The 17,015-nt window shown below is 53.0% G+C and overlaps 2 protein-coding genes across 3 annotated transcripts; one reads left to right on the forward strand and one right to left on the reverse strand.

Annotated features, from left to right (window-relative positions):
* The first annotated feature begins 620 nt into the window (after positions 1-620).
* HSP90AB1 (heat shock protein 90 alpha family class B member 1) lies at positions 621-7,882 on the forward strand. 2 transcript variants are annotated; one of them, XR_014616004.1, is made up of 12 exons: positions 621-633; positions 747-893; positions 1,066-1,272; positions 1,570-1,729; positions 1,915-2,048; positions 2,523-2,834; positions 3,267-3,432; positions 3,627-3,817; positions 4,102-4,249; positions 4,543-4,811; positions 4,917-5,023; positions 5,239-5,370. XR_014616004.1 is itself a non-coding variant. In XM_084201973.1 (12 exons), the coding sequence occupies exons 2-12, from the start codon at positions 747-749 to the stop codon at positions 7,411-7,413; spliced, it is 2,178 nt and encodes a 725-aa protein (XP_084058099.1). In that variant the 5' UTR covers positions 621-633; the 3' UTR covers positions 7,414-7,882. The 2 variants fall into 2 exon arrangements, 1 of the variants encoding a protein (XP_084058099.1); XM_084201973.1 differs by lacking the exon at positions 4,917-5,023 and adding an exon at positions 7,304-7,882 and having other exon boundaries at positions 5,239-5,572.
* Positions 7,883-9,781: 1,899 nt separating this feature from the next.
* SLC35B2 (solute carrier family 35 member B2) lies at positions 9,782-16,566 on the reverse strand. Its single transcript, XM_084202142.1, has 4 exons — positions 16,475-16,566; positions 13,557-13,745; positions 13,170-13,330; positions 9,782-11,931 (listed from the first exon to the last, which is right to left on the reverse strand). The coding sequence occupies exons 2-4, from the start codon at positions 13,711-13,713 to the stop codon at positions 10,993-10,995; spliced, it is 1,257 nt and encodes a 418-aa protein (XP_084058268.1). The 5' UTR covers positions 13,714-13,745; positions 16,475-16,566; the 3' UTR covers positions 9,782-10,992.
* Positions 16,567-17,015: the final 449 nt, after the last annotated feature.

Genomic DNA, 17,015 nt, shown 5'->3' on the forward strand with positions numbered 1-17,015 from the left:
ACACAACGTCTCCAAACACTGTTTTGCAGCGGCGACACGGGCCTGCCGTACACTCCGGGCCTGCCACCTTCTGTCCCCGCCCCTCCCTCTGCTGTGCTTTTAAGTTTCACGCAGCCTCAGGCCGGCAGAACTACGCGGCTCCCGGCCTCGGGGGGAGCTGCAGGCTGAAGCTGGGGCAGTGCGAGTTCCCGGTTCCCTGGCCCAGCCATGGAGCCGCCCTAACCTCTGTGGAATACTCTGGAAATAGTTTTCTGAACGTAGCTGTATTCCTCCGCGACGGGCGCAGAAAAGAGTTCCTCGCCGGGGCTCCCCGCCGCCCCTCGCCGTGGCGCTAGGAGGTCCCAGTCCTGCGCCCCTCCGAGCGACGCGGCGAAGGGCGGCGGGGAGCCGCGGCTGGCGACCACAGAGCGGCAGCATGAAGCCGAGCAGTCATTGCACGCCCGCCCTCGCCATGGCAGCCGCTAAATGGCAACGGCGGTGCCTCCCATACACCATCGACCTGTGGTTCGCTGACTAAGACCCCTTTAAGGCGGAAGGATACAGCGTGTCGTGAGCATCCCCCTCGGCCCGTGCCTATAAAAAGCGGCCGGCGGCAGCCTGTAGCTCTTTCGCCGGTCCCTCACGCCCGAGACGGTAGGGACCGGACGGGGGTTGGGGCTGGGTCTGGGCCTGATGCCCCCACCGCCCCCTCTCTGGCTCTCATGCCCTGAAAATGCACTGAAAATAGGCATGTGTTTGGTTTGTAGATGCCCGAGAAAGTGCAGCACGAGGAGGAGGATGCGGAGACCTTCGCCTTCCAGGCGGAGATCGCCCAGCTCATGTCGCTCATTATCAACACCTTTTATTCCAATAAGGAGATCTTCCTGCGGGAGCTCATCTCCAACGCCTCTGACGTGAGCCCGGGCGGGAGCGGGCTCCTTCCTCTGCTGGGGGGTTGGGCTGGTGTCCTTCCAGGGGTGCCGGGAGAGAGGCCGATTCCTGGCTCTCCGGGAAGGCTTGTGTAGGGGAGGGGTGGAGGAGGCTGTCGAGTAGGGAGTGCGTGTCGAGCATCCCTTTCTCCCCTAGGCCCTGGATAAGATCCGCTATGAGAGTCTGACTGACCCCTCCAAGCTGGACAGTGGGAAAGACCTGAAAATTGACATCATCCCCAACCCCCGGGAGCGCACACTGACCCTGGTGGACACTGGCATTGGGATGACAAAAGCAGACCTCATCAACAACTTGGGCACCATTGCCAAATCTGGGACCAAAGCCTTCATGGAAGCCCTGCAGGTGGGTTGCCTTTGGCTGCATGGGTTCCCTGGGTAACAGGCTGGCACTGAATGTACAAATAATAAATAAACAATAAAAAGGCCCTCCTGCCTTGTTTGCCATGGGAAAGGTTGGTCTACTCAAGTGTGCTTCCCCTATCTTTCCAACACCAGGGAGGAGCTCAGGGTAGAGCTGGTTGCCTGTTGGCACTTGCATGTTTCTCTGTGTGTGCTTGACCCAGTTCTTTGCTGCTGTGAATCAGTCACAGACATTTTCTACCTCCACCCTACTCTCAGCAGCTGCTCTCTGCTTTCACAGGCTGGCGCAGACATCTCCATGATTGGGCAGTTCGGTGTGGGTTTCTATTCTGCCTATCTGGTGGCTGAGAAGGTGGTTGTCATTACCAAGCACAATGACGATGAGCAGTATGCTTGGGAGTCGTCAGCTGGGGGCTCATTCACTGTCCGAACTGACCACGGTGCGTATTGTACAAAAAGCCAAACACGTTTTCCTGCCAGCAGCTCCCCTTTCGCTGGTGCTCCCTAGAGCTACACTGTCAGTCACACTGGCTAATGCTGGCTATCACATAATGTTTAGGCTTGAGGAGCTGGTCATGCTTGCTCTCTGCCCTGAAATGCTGATGTTTCTCTCCCCGCACTGCAGGTGAGCCCATTGGACGTGGCACCAAAGTGATCCTGTATTTGAAGGAGGACCAGACTGAGTACTTGGAGGAGCGTCGTGTGAAAGAGGTGGTGAAGAAGCACTCCCAGTTCATTGGCTACCCCATCACGCTCTATGTACGTAAGGAAAGGGCTGTGGGGACCAGATGGAAAGCTGGAGGCAGGGGTGGATGGTGTTTGAAACAGGAGCACAGAAAAGGCCCAGTGTACGCTCCCTTTTGGTCCCTTCTGTGGTTCCTGGCTGCTGGGTACTGAGCAGTGGTGCTCTCAGCTTCTGTGGCCAAAGGTGGTTTGAGGCTGGGGGCTTACTGGAGGTGAAGGAGGTGGATATGCAGCCACACTAAAGGCCTTTGATCTTTGCAGCTGAAGATCATCTTAAATCAGCCATGGAAAAAGGAGGGTTCCTGCCACTTTTCTCAGACACAGCTTTTGGTTGCATGATGAGGGGCTTTTGAGGACTGGTTCCAAGAGCTTCCATTCTAGATGATGCATTTGTTTGGCTTTGGAGGATACCATTTTTCTCAACTGGAGCTAAAGGATCCTTGGTAATTTCAGGCTAAACCTGACTATTGCTTGTTTCTTTCTTCACAGCTGGAGAAAGAACGTGAGAAAGAGATCAGTGATGATGAAGCAGAGGAGGAAAAAGATGAGAAGGAAGAAGAGTCAGTGTCCAAAGATGAAGAGAAACCCAAAATTGAGGATGTGGGCTCTGATGAGGAGGAGGAGGGAGACAAAGGCAAGAAGAAAAAGACCAAGAAAATCAAGGAGAAATATATTGACCAGGAGGAGCTGAACAAGACCAAACCAATTTGGACCCGCAACCCTGATGACATCACCCAGGAGGAGTATGGCGAGTTCTACAAGAGCCTCACCAATGACTGGGAGGACCACTTGGCTGTCAAGGTGGGTGCTGGACTACCCTGCCTTCCAGGGAGAGGCCCTTTCCAGCCCTTATCGAGACTCACCACATGGTTGTGCCTCTGTGGGACTGAGTGCTCTCAGGCCACTTGGTGATGGAGCAACTTGCACTGTGACTCCCATGCAGGTGGAAGGATTGGCAGTGGCAGTCTGTAAGCAAGACAGGAGGATGTGGGGTCTCAGAGAAGCACTGATTTCTCTGTCCAAGCCTGCTGTATGCCAGAGGACCTTGGCACATAGGGGATAGTGGGCTTGAGCAGGAGGAAATACAGGCTGTGCTTGGATGCTAGAGATGTTGCTGTGCCCCCTTGCCAGCCCCAGTGCTGAGGAGTGGCAGTTCAGTCTCCCTGCTGTGGGAGCTGGAGAAAGGAGAAGTGAAGCATCCCAGCAGCTATTTTTTTTTTCCTGGTTCCACAGCACTTCTCTGTGGAAGGGCAGCTGGAGTTCAGGGCCCTGCTTTTCATCCCACGCCGTGCTCCTTTTGACCTCTTTGAGAACAAGAAGAAGAAGAACAACATTAAGCTGTATGTGAGGCGAGTCTTCATCATGGACAGCTGTGACGAGCTCATCCCTGAATACCTAAGTAAGAGCCCCCTGCCTCAGCCTCCCAGTGCAGAGCTGGGATCCCTACAGCCTGTGGTACCACTTCCAGTACAGAGGGACTGGATGAGGCACTAACTGGTGTGGGTGCATAGCAGTCAGTGTTTTAGCTCTTTTCTTGCTGTGTTGGAGCTCAGAATCCTTAACCTGACACCTGTTTTCATTCCCCCTATGCAGACTTCATCCGGGGTGTTGTGGACTCGGAGGACCTTCCTCTGAACATTTCTCGTGAGATGCTCCAGCAGAGCAAGATCCTCAAAGTGATCCGCAAAAACATTGTGAAGAAATGCTTGGAGCTCTTTTCTGAGCTGGCAGAAGACAAAGAGAACTACAAGAAATTTTATGAAGCTTTTTCCAAGAATCTGAAGGTGAGTTGGGCACCCTACACCTGGAGGAGGGAAGGGCCCATGACCCATCTGCCTGAGGAGCAGTCTTGTTCCTGTGCTGTGTCTCCTCTGCGTGGGTGTTAGGATAAAGGGAGTGGGTCTTGCAAATGCTTCAGAGTGGCTTTGTCTGCGCCTGTCCCCTCTGGCTGCCCTAGGCCAAACACTCACATGATCAGGTGTTGGGCAGATAGATGGCTGTGCCTCAGGGGTGGCCAAGTGCATCCAAGTCCTGTCCTGGAGACAACATGCATCTCTTCTGCTCCCAGTTGGGCATCCATGAGGACTCCACCAACCGAAAGCGCCTTTCGGAGCTGCTGCGGTACCACACGTCCCAGTCAGGCGATGAGGTGACTTCACTTTCTGAGTACGTGTCCCGTATGAAGGAGAACCAGAAGAGTATCTACTACATCACAGGTGAGCCAGAGCTCCTTTGAGCCTAGCAAAGCAGAGGCAGGTGACCTGCATATGAACTCTAAACTTCCTGCTGCCTTTAGCAGGTCATCCCTGTTGAATTACAACTCATTCATCCCTGTTGAATTACATCCTCAGGAGCAGGGCTTCCTGGGGGCTGGGGAAAGGCCAGCAGGCCTAGAACCCTGGCTGCTGCCAGTTTTATTTTAGGGGTCCCAAGCGACTGGTGGTGTTTGTCTTGTTGTAACCAGCTCTTAAGCTTGGTGATGTTTCATTTCTACCCTCCACAAACACAGGGGAGAGTAAGGAGCAGGTTGCTAACTCAGCCTTTGTGGAGCGTGTGCGGAAGCGTGGCTTTGAGGTGGTATACATGACAGAGCCCATCGATGAGTATTGCGTGCAGCAGCTCAAGGAGTTTGATGGCAAGACCCTGGTATCAGTCACCAAAGAGGGGCTGGAGCTGCCTGAGGATGAGGAAGAGAAAAAAAAGATGGAGGAGAGCAAGGCCAAGTTTGAGAACCTCTGCAAACTTATGAAGGAAATCCTGGACAAGAAGGTGGAGAAGGTGAGATGGGCATGGAACTTAGCCCTTCGCTGGAGGGAGGAGGGCTGGGTCCTCCGTGCTGCAGGTGAGGGCCCCCGCTCAATGCATGCCTCTCATCTCCTGCAGAGGAGCCGCTAAAGGAGACTGGAGGTCCCAGCATGCACCATCTTGCTCTAAGCAGCCAGGCTGCAGGCGAGGGGCACTGACCCAAATACGTGCATTGATGGGAGAGGGTAAGTGTGGGAAACATGCAGTGGGTGCTCTAAGTGCTGGCTGAGCTGTCCAAATTAATCTGCAGCAGTCCTGGAGCTGCTTGGAGCATCTCTGCTTGCTTTGGGGTGTCCCCAGGTGAACCAGGGGCAAAGACTTGGGCTGTAGTGTGCTGTGGCTGGGCCCAGTCCAGGGCTTATGGGGGCCTTGCTCAGCTAACCCTTGGCTGTGTTGGCAGGTCACAGTCTCAAACAGGTTGGTCTCGTCTCCCTGCTGCATTGTCACCAGCACCTATGGCTGGACAGCCAACATGGAGCGCATCATGAAGGCTCAGGCACTGCGGGACAACTCTACCATGGGCTATATGATGGCCAAGAAGCACCTGGAGATCAACCCTGACCACCCAATTGTAGAAACCCTTCGCCAGAAGGCTGATGCTGACAAGAATGACAAAGCTGTTAAAGATCTGGTGGTGCTACTCTTTGAGACTGCTCTGCTGTCCTCTGGTTTCTCCCTGGAAGATCCCCAGACCCACTCCAACCGCATCTACAGGATGATCAAACTCGGGCTCGGTAAGTATCCATGCAACTTCTCAAGTCTGCAGCAGGCCCGAAAGCACATTAACTGGTCAGGCTAGTGTCTTGGGCAGGGGGAGGCCAGTAAGGGAGCCATGCTGCTGTGATGTGCTGAAGTGGCTCTGTACACAAGGTGGCCAGGAGAAAGTGTAAACCTGGAACAAGGTACTTCAGGAGGGCTCAGGACTGTGGATGGACTGCCCTGTCCTCCACAACACCAGGAGCCACCACCAGGATGTTCAGATGACAAGCTGAGGCTTTTTATTCCTTCAGAGTAAATGTGAAAAGTCGGTCATGGGTTATGTGACCCATCTGGAGAAACAGCTTGTGCTTGCACACTGCCTTTTCCTCCAAATTCACCGTTTAGCTAAAAATGTAAGTCAGAAGGTGCTGTGGCTTGGCACAACTAAGTTAGTAACTCTGTGCTGCCTAGTCTCAGTAGGAGTAGGGTGTTCTGTTAGTCAAGTTGCAGGTAAGGGGAGTGTGTGGTAGTACAATCTTCTGTTCAGAGTATACTGAAACAGCAACCTGCAGGGTTGGAAACTGATGAGCTCTAGAGTCTTGCAACTGCTTTAGTTGTGACTTGACTGGATTTACGGCATTTTTCTCTAGAGAAATGTTCATAACTTAAACCACATTCTCCTGACTTAAACTCCAGGTTTTGTGGTGCTGGGTGTAATAAGTCTTTTGTAGTTAATTGGCTAAGGAGTGCACTCTAATGGCATAGGTAAGATCCATATATACTAGTGTAGATGTTACTGGGAAGATGCTACTGCTTCAGGATTAGTGCTGGAATTGACAATAACTTGTAACAATGTTGATTTGTAATTATTAGTTTTTAGCCTGGAGGAAAGGAGACTGAGTGGATGTCACCGACATGTTTTATGAAAAATCCTTTCCTTAGGATTTTTCCCCCTGAGAAGCTGAGAGGCCTCAGGAATAAAATGTAAACAATGATTATCTGCTGCTGTGGAATGCAACAGGTGGATCTGTGATTGGTCTCATTTGGTTGTTTCTAATTAATGGCCAGTCACAGTCCACCTGTCTCAGACTGTTTTGGTCAGTCCGAGCCTTTGTTATTCATTCCTTTTCTATTCTTAGCTAAGCCTTCTGGTGAAATCCTTCCTTCTATTCTTTTAGTATAGTTTTTAATGTAATATATATCATAAAATAATAAATCAGCCTTCTGAACATGGAGTCAACTTTCTCATCTCTTCCCTCATCCTGGAACCCCTGCGAACACGGTCACAAGTGGTGACTTCATTGCAGTGTACAGCTTCCTCGCCAGGGGAAGCAGAGGGGCCTGCATCGATATCCGTGGTGACCGGTGACAGGACCTGAGGGAACGTCAGGAAGCTTTGTCAGGAGAGGATATTTTTGGTTGGATATTAGTTAAAGGATTCTTACCCAGAGGGTGATTGGCCAAGGAACAGACTGCCCAGGGAAGTGGTCACCAAGCCTGCCAGCATTCAAGAAGTGTTTGGACAACACTCTGAAGCACACGGTGTGATTCTTGGGGCTGTCCTGTGTACAGCCAGGAGCAGGACTTCAGTGATCCTTGTGGGTCCCTTCCAAATCAGAATATTCTATGATTCTGTGAACTATTGGATGCTAATAGCCCCATTCCTCAGGCTGGGGGCAGGGCCAGGTTTGCTCTGGGATAGGCTGCACATCTGGGATTAGGGGTCATTTGGAGGGCTTATCTCTTCCTTTCCTCCCCTCTCCTAGGCATAGATGAAGATGAGGTGGCTGCAGAGGAGCCCAGTGCAGCTGTCTCTGAGGAAATCCCCCCTCTGGAGGGAGATGAAGATACATCCCGCATGGAGGAGGTAGACTAAAGGAGGAAGGTTCTTCCTTCACCTGCCAGACCTCTGCTCTATCATGTTCGCTTAGAAGATGGTCTGCTCCCACCAGCTGCTACTGACTTCTTGGTGGTGTCTGTTCTTTTGGCTGTGTTTGGTTGGGGTTGTTTTTGGCAGGGTGCAGGAGGGCATGATTCCCTGTTTGTTAGTAGTGATTCAGGTAGCCTGAGGCCTGTCTGTTCTGTGTCTTTCTGCTTGTGTAGGAACAGCTGATGGGGAGTGGAGGTGTGAGGAGGCATCAGGCTTCCCCTCTCTCTCCTTCATGGAGTGTCCCATGTTACCAGTAGGCATCAAACACTGTCCTTACTCCATTGGGGTGGGAGAGCCCTTCCTGCAAACTGCTGCCTCCCTGAAGCCCCAGGATAGCATAATGTATTTTGGTTGGGTTTTGTTTGATTATTTTTCTGAGGTTTTGTTCTACTGGAATTAAAGAATTGATGATTTACATGGTGGGTCCCTTGTGTTTCATGCCTACTCTGCTGAGGAAAATGTCTCAGCCTGGGCCTGAGGGCAGTGGACTCTGCTGGTCTGTGCCCTGAATGCTGGTCTGAGCCCTGCTTTAGGAGATCTTTATCTCTTCCATGCCCTGGCAAGATGAAGTGGGTGGAAGGAACACATGACCTACTGTGCAGGTGGGGTCATCTCCAATGAGCAGTAGTTCTCCACCTGGAGAGCTGCATGCCCCCCAGTCTGGGAGCAAATTTCCAATCTGTGTGGATCAGCTGGGTGAGCTGTGCCAGGGCCTGAGCTGCTGCTGGCAGGTTTGATCTGAGCACTTCTGGGGCAGGACAGTGTCAGGAGCCATCTGCCTGTTGCACTGCAGTGTGGAGCAGGGTGCGGAGTGCCACAGGACTGTAGTCAAGCTGCCTCTCTTCAGCTGTTGGGCCAAAGATTCAACTCCTTTCCTCTCACCTCCAGCCTGCCCTTCTGGCTTTCTGCAGCCATTGGATGTTGGGCAGTATCTGCCTTCTTTCCATCTGTGTCCTTGATGAGAAGCCTGGGACATTGCCTCTGACTGAGCTGCCCCTTGCACTGAGCTCACACTCTGTGAGGTTTGTCACCCCTGGCCACAATGACCCTTGGGGTTTGTCAGAGAAAAGTGACATTTAACTTCTCTTGCTGCATTAAGTTCTCTTGCTGCCCACATGCCAGCTGCCACAGGCACAAAGTAGAATGGGCTTTAGCCAGTATCCATCTTCAGCAGAGCCTGCTGGAATCCCTTTCTGCAAACCAAGACACTCACTGTGCTGCCAGTGTGGCAGCTGTGTGGGTGCAGCCTGCTAGGGCAGTGGTGGAGCTGAGCTAGCAAATTTGTTTAAAACCAGGATTTCTCTCTCAATAGCACGTGTTGCCAAATAGTGAATCAGTAAAAATTAATTTTTTTAAGTTAATGTCCTGGGTTTTTTTTTCCACTAATGTTTTGTTTAAATTTACATTTAAATTAGAAAGGTTATCCCATTGTATCCCATTCCTAACCTGGCAATGTGATTTTTTTGTTGTTTTGCTTTTAATCAAAGGAAATCACATTCCATTTTCAGTCTGTCAGCAGATGGTGGGTGCAGACATTTGAGTGAATTTGTAGGGCAGGATGAAAAGCTGTGAGGTTGTACAGGCACCTCTGAAACCTCAGAGCTGGAAAAGGAGCACTGATAAAACTGCTGGAGAGCCAAGTGCTCTGAAGCCTGGGATGTGCTCAGCACCAGCTCTGGTATCCCTTCAGGCTCAGCTAAGTCACCACTGTCCCTTATCTCCTCCTCTGATTCTCTTGTAACCCTCATGTGAGTGTCCCCTTTTCCTCACTGTGTTATGTCCCAGTCCTGTCTCTGACCCCAGACTCACCCTTGCCTCCACAGTTTTTCACCAGGCCTCCCACATGTACCAGGAGGATGGACCTTCCACACCTCAAGCCTCTCCTGGCTCTGGCTGCTGCAGTACACCCTACAAAGTGCTACAGCACCGCTGGCCCTGACTGCCATGTGCTCAGCAGGCCTCTGTAGCTTGGTAGCTTGGTAGCTACACCCACTGGGAATTCCTTAAGTCGCATCATGCAGAGAACCTAGGAGCCAAACTAGGCTCAGGCTAATGGCTCCTTCACCTGCCCACTAACATAAGCAGCATTCCTAACCTGGCTGTCCTCGCCAGTTGTGTGTACAAGGATCTCCTGTCAGGCCTTACAGCTTTGAGTGCAACCCTGGTTGATACCAAGCTCAGCAAAGACAGAGAGAAGCACCTGTATTTGGAAAGACAACTCTGCTGTCCCAGAGAGACTAGGGACACAGGAAAAGTTGGAAATCTCTTCCCTCCTTCCAGGTACATGGAAAAAAAACCCAACCAACAAAAAAAACCCCAAAAAACCCACATTTACACCCATGGCAGTATATGCAGCATATTTTTAATTTAATAAAATAAAAAGAGAAAAAAGTTGCCTTGCAAAAGTACCAAAACCTGCTGGTTTGTCAGTCAGGTTGTGTTGACAAGAAAAGGATTCACTGATAAAACCCAGGCTTGTGGGGAAGAACAGCTTTCACTGCTCTGTCCCCTGCTGTCTGTGGAGCAGGAACAAGGCACCGCAAGCGGGCTCTGCCCCATGTCCCAACCCTCCAGGCACAGACTCTAGCCAGCCAGCCCCTGGGAAAACCAGGGCCAGTGCCTCCAGGTGGCAGGAAAAAGAGGGCTTGTTTGTGCTTGTCTGAATGGCAACTGCAAAGCCCAGAAACCATGGCACTGAGGGACCCCAAAGTGGTGCTGGGGCTTCTGGGCAGTGCAGCCTTTGGCCTGTAACAGCAGCAGATGTAACCAAAAACCAACCTCAGAGGACTCTGCAAGCCTTGGGAACTGTCCAGCTCAGGTACTGCATAAAAATCAGCCTGAGCTGAGGGGGCAAAGAAAAGTGTCCTGGAGCAGGGGTAAAGAATCAATAAAACCAACATGGGAGGTACTGGCTTTCACTGCAGTGCCCTCCCAGAGCAGACTGCAGGCCTGGGGTAGGACGGTTTGGGAGTCCTTCCCTTGGCTGTGCCTGTACTACCCAGAGCCCCTCCTGGAATGGAGGAAGAGCACTCACCACCCTTCGATGGGCTCAGCTTGGGACTTGCCTCACTCAGAGGTATTTCAGAAAGAAACCTAGTGTTTTGCTTGCCCTTTCCTCCTGCCAAGCTCTGTAGTACTAACAGAAATGGAGGAGCATTAGCCAGAGGCAAGACTGTGCTAGGGAAGAGTTCCCTTGTTCATCAGTGACTTTGGGGAGAAGCCGCAAGACAGAGGTGGGGCAGGAATACCAGCAGCCCCATGCTGGTGGTGTCCCCAGGCCTGTGCCTTGGCTGTAAGTCTTTGACCTATTAAGGCAAATGGAAAGGTTTGGAGCTGTGTCAGCCCAGACTGTTTCCTGGGCTTGTTCCAGCCCCTTTCCCAGGAAAAGCAGGTGGAAAACTGAGTCACTGGTCCTGCCTATCCATACCCCACTCTTCTTCTCAGTGGGTTCTGAGAAATCCAGCAAATGCCTTCAAGTGGAGTCAGGACAGCAGGCATGGCTTAAATGCCATGGCCTCAGCTTTCTTAGACCTTTTGAACAGGGGTCTCACCAGGTGGGAGCTTCTTACTGCGCTTCTTCATGCGGCTGCGGGCGTAGACACGGAGGAAGAGGGCCATGAAGACAACAGCTATGCCCAGCCCACCCACAACAGTGACAGTGTGCCCGTAGATGAGGCAGGAGAGGAGGATGGCAAAGGCCTGTCGAAGTGTCATGATGATGGTGAAGACAGCTGCCCCAAACTGGTTGATGGTGTAGAAGATGAAGAGCTGGCCGCAGGCAGAGCACACGGAGAGCAGGACGGCGTGGGCGGTGAACTCCGAGTGGCGGGCCATGAAGCGCAGCGACTCCAGCAAGGCACCCTGCTCCAAGAGCGAGCCCACGGTGAAAAGGCAGGAGAAGACATTGACACCAAACATCATCTGCACGGGAGACATCTTGTAGGTGAAGAGAGCGTCCTGCCAGTTGGAGGTGAAGCTGTCGAAGATTATGTAGCCAGCCAGGAGCACTATGCCAGAAAAAGTGGTGACGGTGGACACCGTCCTGTTAGGAGAGCTGGAGAGCAGGAACATGCTGACCCCCACGGAGATGAGAGCAGCTGTCAGATACTCCCAGTACTCATAGCTCTTGCGTGACACAAGTTTGCCCATCATCATCACTGGGATCACTTTGGAGGCCTTGGCCAGCACTTGGGTGGGGAAGCTGATGTATTTGAGTGCCTCATACTGACACCAGCTGCTGAGGATGTTGGAGAGGGAGGCAAAGGAGTATTTGTACATAGGAGCCCCATGGCGTAGCTGCTTGGTCAGGGCGCAGTACAGACCAGCCACTGTGAAGGCCAGGATGCGGTTCATGAACACGAGGAACTGGGAGTCCTTGAACTTCTCTCCAGGGTCTGTTTCAGTGGCACCGTATGTTCTCGTCATCACACGCTCCTGGAGGACACCCCATGTGAGGTAGGAAGCCTGCAAAGCAGCAGGAGCACAGGCAGAGTCAGGACCCACAAAAGCAGTTGCCAGCAACAACAGGAAGGCCAGACCCCAGGAGATCCTTGCTTTCCCCGGTGTTGCTCACCCTCTGCATGGCAATGCTTCCCTGAGACGCTGGGAGACAGGGACCACCCTCCACTCCAGCCGTCTGAGGGAACCTGCTGTCCCATGTGGTTACAACCAGGAACATCCTGTTCCAAAGCACACCTGCTCAGCGGACAGGGGACAAAAGCCCACAGTGCAAACATCCTGGTAGCAGTTAGCTTTGAGCTGCTTTAAGCCTGTGGAACCAGACTGACCGAATCAGGGAACATTATTGACACACAGCTGCGGTTTTGGTGCCAGCTCCCTGCGGCAGGTCCTGGCAGTTTTCCCAGTGGCCTCTGCATAGCTTTTCACTTCCAGCTCCCTAGGCCTGGTTTTTACATCCAAATCAATTCTAGTTTCAAAACCAGCAGACAAAATTGTCCACAAGGGATGATCATTGTCCTGGTTGTCATCTCCAGTACTTTTGGTGCAACAACACCAAGCCCCTCACAGAAGTAACAAACTTCCTCTCATCACACATCTCCCAAGAAAGTAAGACACAGAGAGATGGAAGAATTTGGTGGCCCACAGCACATCTGAATATGCTGGGGGAGTAAGCCAGAGAGTGAGTTGTTTCCTGGCTGCAGGACACCTGGGTTTTTCTATCTCACTGCCCACATTGCTATTTTTTGTCCTCATAGATCAAAAAAGTTGCCCTTCCTCATGATGTTCAGGCTGTGGCTGAGACTTGGGGAATCTAAGATTTTAAATTCCTGTTTACCTGTAGCTGAATTAAGTATTTTCTCTCCAGTACTCAAATTCAATCCATCAAGGCAAAATGCATCAGCCCCAGACAGTGACCCATGGGAGAGCCTGGGATAAAAGAAGGCTCAAACTGTGTGCTGATCTCACATGAGAGCCAGAAACAAAAGCAGCCTTAACAACCTGCTGAATCACAGAATTTTCTAGAGGACTGTGATCAGACAGACAGGATGCTCCAACCCAAATGACAAAAGCTAAATGGACCTCCACAGCTCTTGGAGGTGGACTGTCCTGTCCCATCCTCCAACCCTGCCTTGATCAAGGGCAGCATTGCATGCTTGGTCTCCAAGGAACTGACAGTCATTAACCCACTGCCCACTTCCTCCTTCCAGAATGGGACAGCCACACATGCACAGGACCCCTACCTGTAGACCAGCAGCACAGAAGAGCAGCTTGAAGACCTGTCGGGCTGTGGAGGACTCCGTGGGCTCTGCTCGGGGTGGCAGGGAGCCATCGTCCTGATGTACAGACTTCACCTCAGAGCCAAACACACATGACTTGATGACAGGGAAGCAAATGCCTCTGCCTGAACAGGATAAGAGAAGATGGAGACACCATTAACCAAAGCCTGGGCACCACATGCTGCACCAGCTTGGGGTGAAGCCTTCCTCCTCACTAGGCTCCAGATCTGCTAGCACAGGGGCCTCAGAGAAATTTGTTTCAGGATACCAGCTGGACAGCACTGGGACACAGCTCTGTGAGCAGCTCAAGCCTGACAATGCAGGCTGAGGAAGGGAAGCTCCCATTCCTACCTGTCTCCAAGTAGTTCCTTCTCTTGAAGTACTGGATGAGGAGGAAGCCTGGTACCACAATACTGGCATAGCCAGCAGCATTAACAAAGAAACGGAAGAGCCAGAAGTCCCCCCACGAGTCCTGCAGGGCAGGGGCAATCTCTTCACCTGTAGCCATTGTAGGGAGGGAGGCCAGCAGGAGGGCAAAATCTGCAGAGAGAGAAAGAGGCAAGTGGTGGGCTACTGGTACACGAGCAGCTCCACTCCACATGTCTGTAACACCCACCCACCATCCAGCCTGATCCTCATCACCCGTAATACGGCCACCCAGATCCACTGCAGTGACAACAGTGATGCTGGCAGCACACAGAGTAGGAAGAGTCCTCTGGAGCTGAAAAGCACAGGCCAGATATCTGTTTGCTTCTGGTAAAGGTGGTTGCTCTGGAACACGTGGACTTAGAACCCTGGATTCCCAGGATTAGAGAGAACACTGCTGTAACCGTCTGGTTTTGACTACACTCTTAATCCAAATGTAAGGAGCACCTCACACCTCACCTTTATAAGTTAAACTTTAGCGCAGCTTTTGGGTGGAAAAGGAAAAGGTCACTGAACAGAAGAATTTACTCCTACCTAGAAGCTCATGTTTCAAGCCTGTGGCAATGAGCAGCCTTCCTCTGGAAGCAAACAGTTCAGAGCTTTCCCCTCCAGCTACACCAGGTGAGTGAATGAGAGGCAGGGTTTGGGGCTGCCGGCCTCCCCTACCTCCCCATGCAGTCCTGGAAGTGTGCCAAGGCATTCCTCACAGCTCAGAGGAAATTACCAGGGTTCACCTGCTTGGCAAAACACTGCCAGAAAGCAAGGCTGGAAAGGAACTTTCCTACCAGCTGGTTGGGATTTTACTAGGACTATACAATGAGGCATAGCTGATATTCTTCAGCTGTAGCTGAAGGAAATGATCTAGCCAGCTTTAAAACAGCTTTAATAGTCCTTGAAGGAGTTCTTCTTCCCTTCATTGTCCTTTCTCTCACAGAGGCAAACCTGCAATATTCAAGGGCACCAGGTACTCAACAGAATGAGCAAGCAGGCAACAACTTCCTACACCTAAGGCCACCTGCATCCTCCCTCACAAAGCAAGCTGCAGATTCCTGCATCAGGGTACAGCATTTCCCTGGTCCATGCTACATCCCTGCCCCAGTTCCCTCAATTGAAAAAGCCTCCTAGTTGCCTTGGGGACCAGGTAAGAGTGCTGTGAGCTGGCTACATAAACACACACCAGAAAAGCTCCTGTGACTGAAAAGGACAGAGATGTTAATTCCTCCTCCACCTGAAACAAGCGAGTCAGAGGAATTTAGGCCCTATTTAGGGGTGTACCTGGCCCCAATGTTGTATTACTGTGACCTCTAGTAGCCTCCACACAAAACTCAGAAATTTACAAACTTAGGGACTTTACTTAGAAAATTACAAACTTTAAGGACTTGAAAGGCAAGAAAGTCCCCTGCCATTTCATGAGAAAGCACTCCCATCAACCTCTTGGGAAAGACTTCAGGGACTTTTCTCATCCTCAGCTACTGTGCCAGGCCTTGAAGTTCAATAACCTGACCAAAGCTGGGGCTGTGTTTCACCCAGAAAACTCCCTTCTGTGACTTAAAAGACATTGAAATTCCCAGACCAGGGAGAGGTGCACATGGCTAGGGGTGGATTTCTTTGCCTGCTTCCCGGTTCTCTGTCTCCCCCCTCCCCTGGAAAAGACAGTCTGACACCTCCACTCAATCTCTCCTGATGCAGGGGCACCATTGCAGGCTGTACAGATGCTGTGGGATGCAAAAAGCACTCAGTGCTCCTGGATTTGTCCGTATTAAGTAACTGTGGCTGACGGTGGGGTGCAGAAACGCCGTTCGCTTTTGCAGAAGTCAGATAGAAATGACAGGGTCTGTTGCCACATTTGCAACTTGAGAGGGACTGCAAGCTCCATTCAGCACGATTGCGCCTGCTGTTACCCCGCCAGCTCCTGCAGCGCTGCCATGGGCGGAGAATCAGCTCCGCTCTCCCACAGCGACCGTGAAGAGGAGGCTACGGAGGGACAATGGCTCTCTATGCCTGCGCTAGCAATTCCCAGGCCCTGAGAGCTGACTCAGTGCAGCAGCTCCTGCCCTCTCTGCCGAGGCTGGGAAGGAACAGGGACGCCAGTGTTACAGGTAGAAAGCGGGGGGGCTGAGCAGGCAACATGCTGAGGCATGAAAGGAGCCTTATTCTGCGGAGCAACCCAGGAGCCGAGACAACAGAGCCGGCCGCTGCTCCCCTGGGCACTGCAAGGGCAGCTCTCAAAGGCACCGCTTCAGAGCCGGGCTGGCACCCAGCCCTCTGCCTGGCATGGACAATTTGGGTCCCGGCTCTGAAAAAGATCCCTGCCTACAGCCCTGATACTCTTCAGCGCGCCTGCAGCGCCTGGAAGGGCTGAGGTCAAATGCAAGCTTGGAGCTGACAAGCCCACAGTAACATCTCGGCATGTCGTGTCTGCTCCCTGTTCCTGTCCCTGTCCCTGCACTCAGCCGGGTCGCACGGGTGCCTACCACTGTCCCCACAGGGCGGACTGCCGCCTCTGCCCAGGGGCCACGAGCAGAGGCACGGGCACCCCGCCGCTCCCCGCCGGCCGTGGGGCACCTCCGTCCCGGGTACGGCGCGGGGCTCCCGGGAGGGGCGAGCCCTACACTTGCCGCTCCGGGGCTTCTCTGCCCGAGGCTCCGGTGGCCCGGCGGGAGAAGCAGCGAGAGACCGGGTGCGGGACGAGCGTGGCCCCGGCGCCGCCTCCCTGCCCGGCGGCCACGTTCGCAGTGAGCAGGCCGGCAGCGCGGCGCAGCCTTCGCCCCCCCTCGCCGAGCAGGGAGCTGCCGCCCGCGGGCCGGCCCGCCCTCCGCGCCCGCCCTGGCCTCGTTACCCACCTGCGGCCCGGCCCCGGCCCGGTGTCGGCCGGCTCCCCTCGGCTCCGCTCCCGGCACGGCGGCGGAACCCCGCCCGGCGGGCGCGCTCCGCGCCCCACAGCGCCCCTGCCGCTCCGGAGGGAGCGCGGCGGGCGGGGCCGCGGTCACAGGAGCACAGGATCAATCAGGATGGAGCAGAGCTGAGATCATCGAGCCCAAGCGATGACCGAACACCACCATTTCAGCTAGACGTAGCAGTAAGTGCCACAGCCAATCTTTCCTTAAACACCTCCACCGAAGGTGACACCTTCCTTGGCCTGTCCGCTCCAATATCTCATTGCCCTTTCTGTAGAGAAATTCCTCCAACCATCCAACCAAAATCTCCCCTGGCACAGCTTGAGGTTATGTCCTCTTGTCCTGGCACTAGTTGCGTGGGAAAAAAGGCCGATCCCCACCTGGCTACACCCTCCTTTCAAGGAGGTGTAGAGAGTAACAAGGTTCCCCTGAGCCTCCTTCTCTCCAGGCAAAACACTCCCAGCTCCCTGAGCAGCTCATCATAGGA

Source organism: Fringilla coelebs (assembly GCF_963513975.1).
Source record: "Fringilla coelebs genome assembly, chromosome: 3".
In the NCBI taxonomy this organism is placed as follows: domain Eukaryota; kingdom Metazoa; phylum Chordata; class Aves; order Passeriformes; family Fringillidae; genus Fringilla; species Fringilla coelebs.

What these genes read in the sequence shown, in the direction of transcription:
- HSP90AB1 (XM_084201973.1), top strand. Translation starts at nt 747, where the DNA reads ATGCCCGAGAAAGTGCAGCACGAGGAGGAGGATGCGGAGACCTTCGCC. An exon ending in AGGACCACTTGGCTGTCAAG is followed by an intron (nt 2,835 to 3,266) that starts GTGGGTGCTGGA and finishes CTGGTTCCACAG; the next exon opens with CACTTCTCTGTGGAAGGGCA. An exon ending in TGGACAAGAAGGTGGAGAAG is followed by an intron (nt 4,812 to 5,238) that starts GTGAGATGGGCA and finishes CTGTGTTGGCAG; the next exon opens with GTCACAGTCTCAAACAGGTT.
- SLC35B2 (XM_084202142.1), bottom strand. Translation starts at nt 13,713, where the DNA reads ATGGCTACAGGTGAAGAGATTGCCCCTGCCCTGCAGGACTCGTGGGGG. An exon ending in AAGGAACTACTTGGAGACAG is followed by an intron (nt 13,331 to 13,556) that starts GTAGGAATGGGA and finishes TATCCTGTTCAG; the next exon opens with GCAGAGGCATTTGCTTCCCT. An exon ending in TCTGTGCTGCTGGTCTACAG is followed by an intron (nt 11,932 to 13,169) that starts GTAGGGGTCCTG and finishes GCTGCTTTGCAG; the next exon opens with GCTTCCTACCTCACATGGGG.